Here is an 8,025-nt window from a genome sequence, read left to right as displayed (position 1 = left end):
CTGCTGCAACAGTTTATTTTACATGTCAACTTGACTAAGCACAGGCTTCCCAAATGATAGGTCAAATATGATTCTGGTTGAGATTGGCACTCAGATTGATAGAATGAGTAAAGCAAATTGTCCACCCCACTGCGGATGGGACTCATCTAATCAACTGAAGATCTAAATACATCAAAAAGATTCATTAAGATAGAGCTTCACCTGCCCGACTGAGCTACGATAAAATTTTCCCGTGCCCTTAGACTTAATGTATACCTTCTCCTCTTCGTTCCTTGCCTTTAATTTGGACTAGAACTATGCCACTGGCCCTTGTAGGTCTCCAGTTTGTCAACTGCAGTTTCTGGGACTCAGCCACTATAATTGTGTAGACAAAATCCTTGATGATATATAGATAGATAGATAGATAGATAGATAGATAGATAGATAGCCAATTGTTTGCAATCCTATAGAGACCCCAATATATCTATTTTTTTCATTCCTTAACAAATATACTAGTGGATCAGAATATATATGCATCAGCATTAATGCTTGTTCATATCTCCAGAGCAGGCCTTAATCTAAGTCTCTTCATCATCTCCAGAATATAAAATGATCTTGGGGGCCAAAAGATCAATACAATTGGTTCAGAGAAGTAGTATCTTCCTCTCTTTCCCACAATATTCATTTCAACATAAAATAGAAAAAATAAAATTATTTTCAAAGTGTTATACTTCATCTTTGTTGTTAGCATTCCATCCGTTAAAATTTGTACCTTATCTTTCCTCACTAAAACTGAGGCATGGCTTATTACTTTCAGGTTACTGAAGATTTGACTTTTCTGTTTTCAAATCTGTAAGTTGTCAAAGAGTAATTAAATAATTCACCCTATGAGAAAAGAGAGTCAAAATGTTAAAGTTGGTACAAAATAAAATTAGCCTGTGTCAAAAGAAATGAAAGATGCTAAATATCCATAACATCTCTCATTTAGTCTTCTTATCCTCTGATTCAGACTGCAAGAATTCATGTCTGAGCCCTGATGCATGGGAGCTGTGGAGCCAGGAGACAGTACTATCAAATGCCAGTGGCTTAAGCAATGAGACACAAAAACCTCTCCATGTGAGGCAGTTTTGCTATTTGCAAGAGTTGAGTATATGAAGTTTAGCACCCTTGGTTTGTCTATAAGCACACCCAGCATTAGGCATTGATCACCTGTCGCTCCCCCTCTTCGTGGAGGAACGACACAGGACCCTGCACTGTTCTTTTGTCTGCTCGGCCCTCCCCGGGTTTGCTGCTGGTTCTTCCCGGGTTGGCTGCCGTCCCTCCACCTCCATAGAGGGGCGGACCCCCCTGCCACTTTCCCCACTTCCGCAGGGGAGCGGCACACCGCCGGCCGGCTCTCTCGGGGGCTGCTCAGATGTTCCTCGGGTGTTCCTGGTGCATGTTGTCTCTCTCCTCCTTTATAGTCCTCTTCCACCAATCCCAACTCTGCTACCCACGTGCCGAGTACACTGCTCTCCTCCAATCAGGAGCAGGATCAGCTCCTGCAGGTCATCACTCAAGTTGGCGAGAGGCAGCTGCGTAGAAGCTGTTTACTCCTCTCCCAGCGCCATATTGTGGGAGAGCAGATGCATAGAATAAGTCTTAATTCGAGTAACTTAGTCTAGTCCGAGTTGCTCCCCACAGTCACCATTACCCAAGAGTCAGTAGCCTTCAAAAATCCAACACTGGCAACATTTTTAGACCACATTGGTAGCTTCCCAGATGGAGAGGCTAGTAAAACTGTGGAATCCAGAAAACAAACTTGCAAATCATTGGATATAGGTTTTAAAGGACAATTTTGGGTAAGCCAAGTCAGAAGCAGAGATAGGTCAATTTGTCACTGTTGTGTTTATTACTCTCTGTGTACTTAAGTTAGGTTGGACTGATCACATCCACAGCAATGTCCTGGACCACTGTCTGTATCTTATTCAGTGCAATTTATAAACTCAATGCTATGTGATTTATACAGCAATCTATTCTTCTCAGGAATGAGACAGTATAATAGTTTCCCTTTCAACTGTATACCTCCAGTATGGAAACTTGTTTCTAAAACATAACAGACAGTTTAAGTGAAGTCCATTGCTTTTTAAAAAAGGTAATTTCAAGACAAATTTAAGCACTGGCTTGTTTGTAAAAATTTCTGAAATATAAATTAATTTTGAATAATGCAAACTCAAACTACACTGTTTAAGATGAAGCTTTTCCATTTAAATTTCATGAAAGATTAAGGCAGCTAAAAAATAAATATAGATTGACTCAAAGGAACAGTTTGCATTTAGATGTTGAAGACAGTAGAGAAACTGTTTTATATTCTTATCATTTGCATATATATGTGGGTAAAGAAAGGAGTAAAGATCAAGAACCTGAACTCTGAAATGGCATTTCAATAAACAATCCAGTGACAAAGGGTTTTTTCATAGATCAACCAATTTACTTCTTCCAGCCTTTCTAGGTAAAATATTATAAACCTTACTTCTCTACCTCTTGCAATTTTAGTGAAAGAAAAACTATTTTGAAAAAATATACAAGTGCAATCAACTAGATATTAGCTAGAAAATGAAATCATCATCTCTTTTTCATATCAAATTAAATTAAATTTCAATTTTAGAAGTAACATACAGTAGGTTGTATACTACTCTTGAATCCAAATTCAACATAAGACTTTCACAAGTATAGCATAATAACTTTTAAAACATAGACTTACCTCAAATGTTAATTTAAAATGTATTATTTTAAAATGCAAATGAACAGTTATAATGGGTTAGTCCTGGTGATACTCATCTGTGGCACTGATTAATATTTGTTTTGCTTTAATTTTTTATAACTGCAAAAAATGAGAGAACTAAGATAATTTTTCAATACTTTCCAACTTTTTTGCCCCATAATACTTTTCCTAACTTACCTTTCTAACCTCTGCCAAGTGATGAGACATGAAACAGTAACCTTGGTTACATAGTAATGGAAAACATTTTTCAAGAAATTTTTAAACAGTGATAACAAATTTGCCTAGTGGGTAAATCTAAAATGTTCCCTTATATGAGATGTTTGTCTTCCAATGGATTTATATATTCTTGCTCCCAGAGTTATTAACTTCTCATTTGTAAAAAACTGCATACCCCCGACCAAGGATTAGCATTGTCTTTCTTGAAAAATCACTCCATAGACATTTACTGAGGATGTTATATACAAAACACTGTTAAATATCATAAATGGATCTTAAAAACAGAGGGAAATGTATGCAATATAGAATATCTAAGGATTATGTGCTCAATGCTCAGACAAATCTAAGTTAATGAATTTTTAAAACATCAGTTATCATTCATAATGATCATATGATTTGAGCCATTTTGACGAAGTTTACATGATGCAAGCCTTAAAAAATAAAATGTAATGAAACAAAATAATTTTAAGATTATTCATTGTATAATCAATAGATTTATTGAGTGATAGCCTAAGCAATCACTAATTACATTTTTGAATCAAAAAACACTTGCTTACAGATTCCAATATACTTTACTTTTCTAGTCCCATGGCATTTCCTATCACCAAATATTCTAATTTAAGAAAACCCGGTCTCATAAACTTTTTCTGAAATATCTGCCACATTACCTACCAACATTATTTATTAACCATCTGAAAGCAAATGATTAGCATGTGTTTCAGACACAGCAGATAAAAAAAAGATAGATTTGAGTATGATCAATTCTGACACATATGTAGACTGGGCTAGACATACTGCATAAGTCAGCATTAAGGTACTGTTTCTCTTCACATTTTTAGAATCATTGTTGACTAGGCAACTATGTACAGAATGTATAGAAATTAAGAAGAGGCTGATCAAACTAAAGCCTTGACCTTTGAACTAGACATAAAAGTCTACATAACGTCATAAGAGTTCTTTATATTTTATTTAAGGAAGACAAACTTTATGCATTTCATATATATGGGAACATAGTAAGTCCTAATAGATGAAGAATTGGTGTGTAGGTAGATTATCAATTACTTGCCAATAGGTTGCTGTAACTAGTAGGACGCTAAATGGGCCTGAATGATTATATTCTTAACAAGACCACAGATTATCACAGTGTGTGTTTTTCAAACAAAGTTGAAGCTCATTCATTCCTTTGTTCTTTTCCCCGTTAAAGATGATGTCAACAATTTAGAGTCCAAAGACTCACTAGTGGAGACTGTTTTCCACCAGAGTCACTTTTTCTTTGTACAGCCTTCACAGATGGTCATTAATTCCTTCCCTCCTTGACACATATTCTGTTCTATTCATCAAAAAGTGTAGTCTACTTCCCCTTCTCTTGATTCAAGTCTGGCTGGTACCCTGGCTTTATTAGTGGACCATAGCAAAGATGATGCAGCACAACTTCCAGGTCCAGCCTTTAAGAGGACTGGCAGGTGCCACTTTCTCACTGCGGATATCAACCATTACCTGTAAAGAAAAGGAAACCTGTTGAAGTGAAATGGAAACTATGAGAAACAGTGAAAGGAGGTTTTTTTTTAGCATTAATAAAAATATTTATTTTGATCAATCTACCATACACAAGTCAGTAGAGGTTCCACTCTGCCAGATGCATCCAAGAAGAGCCCTGCGCTGCCCATCGGTGACTGAGCGATATAGCAGATCTTGTCTCAGCAGAGCACACGTGTTCCACGCTGCCATCGTCCGACGACTGTTTCCAAGTCCAGATGACCAAACAGTCCTTTACTCCCAGAGCAGGCTCAAAATAGTTGGTTCAAACATTCCGGAATCTGCACCCCTTTTAAAACCCAGGTAAATCACGAAAGGGGTAAAGCCCCGGTGAATGGCAAACTGGCCGCCCTTGAAGAGCTGCTGCAGGCTCTGCTTGGCTTCTTTGCTCGGCTTCACCATGAGGACGGCCGGGTGGCACACAGCAGACACCACAGGAGCGACCACTTCAGGAATCCCTTTTTTTTTTTTTTTTCCAATTATATGGAATCTTTTATTTCATGTCTAATTCTAACAGTCAGCAATGACGAGGCAGAGCTGGTTTCAAATTATTACTCTTTCGGCCGGCGCCACGGCTCACTTGGCTAGTCCTCCGCCTGTGGCACCGGCACCCTGGGTTTTAGTCCTGGTGTGGGTGCCAGATTCTGTCCCGGTTGCTCCTCTTCCAGTCCGGCTCTCTGCTGTGGCCTGGGAAGGCAGTGGAAGATGGCCCAAGTGCTTGGGTCCTACGCCCGCATGGGAGACCGGGAGGAAGCACCTGGCTCCTGGCTTCGGATCTGTGCACCAGCCATAGAGGCCATTTGCGGGGGTGAAACAATGGAAAAGGAAGACCTTTCTCTCCGTCTCTCTCTCTCTCACTGTCTAACTCTGCCTTGTACTAGGCATTTCTGTGAGGTCTTCAGAGATGTCATAACAAACTCATTGATACTCCTGTCATGCACATGACCTCTAGATGCTGAGAAGTCCAAGATCAAGGAGCTGGTGGGTTGGCTGTCTGCTGAGAGTCCAGTCACATGTCCTGACTGTTGATGTACAACTTAATACTTTATCCCTTTTAGTATTTTTTTTTGTTCTACTTAATACTATTGGTTGAACTCTGTAATTAACACACAATTATTCTTAGGTATTTAAATTTAACTGAAAAGTGATCTCTGTTAAATGTAAAAGTGGGAATAAGAGAGGGAGGAGATGTACAATTTGGGACAAGCTCAAGCTGACTTGTCCCAGATGGTAGAGTTAGAAACGTGCCAGGGGATTCCAATTTAATCCCATCAAGGTGGCATGTACCAATGCCATCTCACTAGTCAAAGTAATCAGTTTCAGTTCACAATGGATCATAATGATAGGTCTAAGAGTCAAAGGGATCACATTAACAAGACTAGTGTCTGCTAATACTAACTGATAGAATTAAAAAGTAGAGAACAATCCAACATGGGAAGCGGAATACACAGCAGACTCATAGAATGGCAGATGTCCTAAATAGCACTCTGGCCTCAGAATCAGCCCTTAAGGCATTCAGATCTGGCTGAAGAGCCCATGAGAGTATTTCAGGCATGGAAAGCCAAAACACTCTGGCAAAAAAAAAAAAAAAAAAAAACACAAATAAATGGAAGATCTCTGCAAGTGAGATCCCAGTGGAAAGAATGGGGCAATCAAAGAAGGAGGTACCTTTCTCTGTAGGGAGGAGAGAACTTCCACTTTGACTATGACTTTGTCTAAATAAGATCAAAGTTGGCAAACTCAAAAGGCTTCCATAGCCTTGGCAACTCATGACTAGAGCCTAGGGAGATTACTGACGCCATAAACAAGAGTGTCAGATTGTTAAGTCAACAACAGGAATCAATGTATACTTACTTCTCATGTGGGATATCTGTCCTTAATGTGTTGTTCAATGTGAATTAATGCTATAACTAGTACTGAAACAGTATTTTACACTTTATGTTTCTGTGTGGGTACAAACTGCTGAAATCTTTACTTAATATATACTAAACTGATCTGTATATAAAGAGAATTGAAAATGAATCTTGATGTGAATGGAATGGGAAAGGGAGCGGGAGTTGGGAGGGTTGTGGGTGGGAGGGAAGTTATGGGGGGAAAAAGCCATTGTAATCCATAAGCTGTACTTTAGAAATGTATATTTATTAAATAGAAGTTAAAAAAGAAAAGAAAATTGCCCTGTGCTACTGAATTAGGCAAGACTAGACGAAAAGAGAGGCCAGGTGGAGAGGAAACAACTGCCAAACACATCAGTAAACATTGTTAGACTTCTCAGTATAACCGCCAGCTCAGCGCCTATAGTTGAGCCATTTAGGTCAGTGTCACAGGGAGGAGGGGATTCATCCTTAATTCCAGTATTTAAAATTGAGACATAATGAGTATTTTTTTTTTGTTTCATGCCAGCAATTCCTGAGGTGATATTTTTACATAGCAATAAATGACAGAAATACACATCCATGGCAAGGAAACAAAGACTTATGGAAATGGTATTCCAAGGTTTAATTTCTATTCCTTATATCAAGCTGGTTATGTTTTCAGCTGATGAAATGGGTCAAGACAATGAAGCTGAAGAACCTAAAACACACATGTCAAGGCTCAGATGCAGATATAACAGAAAATGCAGAGACTAAGAGAACAGCCCTTTTGACTCCAGTGTAAGCACATAATCCTGAGATTTGGATTCATCTATCAGTTCCTTTCATCTCTTCATGCTCCAACCGACACACCCAGAATTTTAAAGTTATTCAAAAGCTTCTACCGTCAAATAAAATAGTCAAATATTTATCTCAAACAACACAGTTCACAAACTTTTACCACCTGTGATTCTTTAAGGTTGGTGGCCATTCCAATCTTAAATTCCTTTCCCACCAAAAGATTTCACTTAGTATTATTGCTTTCATAAATTAATATATTGTATGCCATTGAAGGCATACTTCTCCTCCTGAAACATCTGTTCTGTTTATTTTACTAAAATATTTTATGAGAAAATGAAATATTAATGATTTAAAAGCCAGTGAGACTGCTATGCACTACTTAAATTCAGGGAATTCTATCAAAGATCTGATCCTTGTTAAGTCAATCTTTTATTTCCATGTAACCATGCATAAAACAAAACCGTCTTGACATTGGTAACAAACCCCCATTTCCCTAAAGCTTTTTTAAATTATGCCATTCTAAAGTAGAAATAACAGTAATAAACACAGTAACAGTACATAAAACAAGAAAGATGTGTCAGAGATTTGAGTAGGCCCCAAATATGAGGCCTGGGTACTCAGGAATTCTTAAGACTGCAAATGAACCATAAGAGCAATGGCCCTCATTCTGCCTCCCCACAAGCCTACCCAGTTATCACACAAAAGTAGACTCCCACCACCTATAAAGAAGGTCAAACTATGGAGAGAAACTCTGTCTCTGGAGCTTACATATTGAAGGCTGAGGTTTGAGCAAGAAAACTGAGACTCAAACACCATATCAGGCCCACATGCTGACATGACCCAAGGTGTCATGGCTAGAGGAATTTGAATTCTGTTGTA

The 8,025-nt window shown here is 38.4% G+C and overlaps 1 protein-coding gene across 1 annotated transcript; it reads right to left on the bottom strand.

Moving 5' to 3' along the window:
• Positions 1-4,610: 4,610 nt before the first annotated feature.
• On the bottom strand, positions 4,611-5,339 carry LOC108178455 (mitochondrial import receptor subunit TOM7 homolog). Its single transcript, XM_051823857.2, has one exon. It carries the CDS (start codon positions 4,895-4,897, stop codon positions 4,730-4,732), a length of 168 nt encoding a protein of 55 aa, XP_051679817.2. The 5' UTR covers positions 4,898-5,339; the 3' UTR covers positions 4,611-4,729.
• Positions 5,340-8,025: the final 2,686 nt, after the last annotated feature.

The sequence above is a fragment of the Oryctolagus cuniculus genome, chromosome 15 (genome assembly GCF_964237555.1).
Source record: "Oryctolagus cuniculus chromosome 15, mOryCun1.1, whole genome shotgun sequence".
Lineage (NCBI taxonomy): Eukaryota > Metazoa > Chordata > Mammalia > Lagomorpha > Leporidae > Oryctolagus > Oryctolagus cuniculus.
The sequence above is the reverse complement of the archived record's forward strand: the minus strand, read 5'-3'. Positions and strand labels throughout refer to the sequence as shown.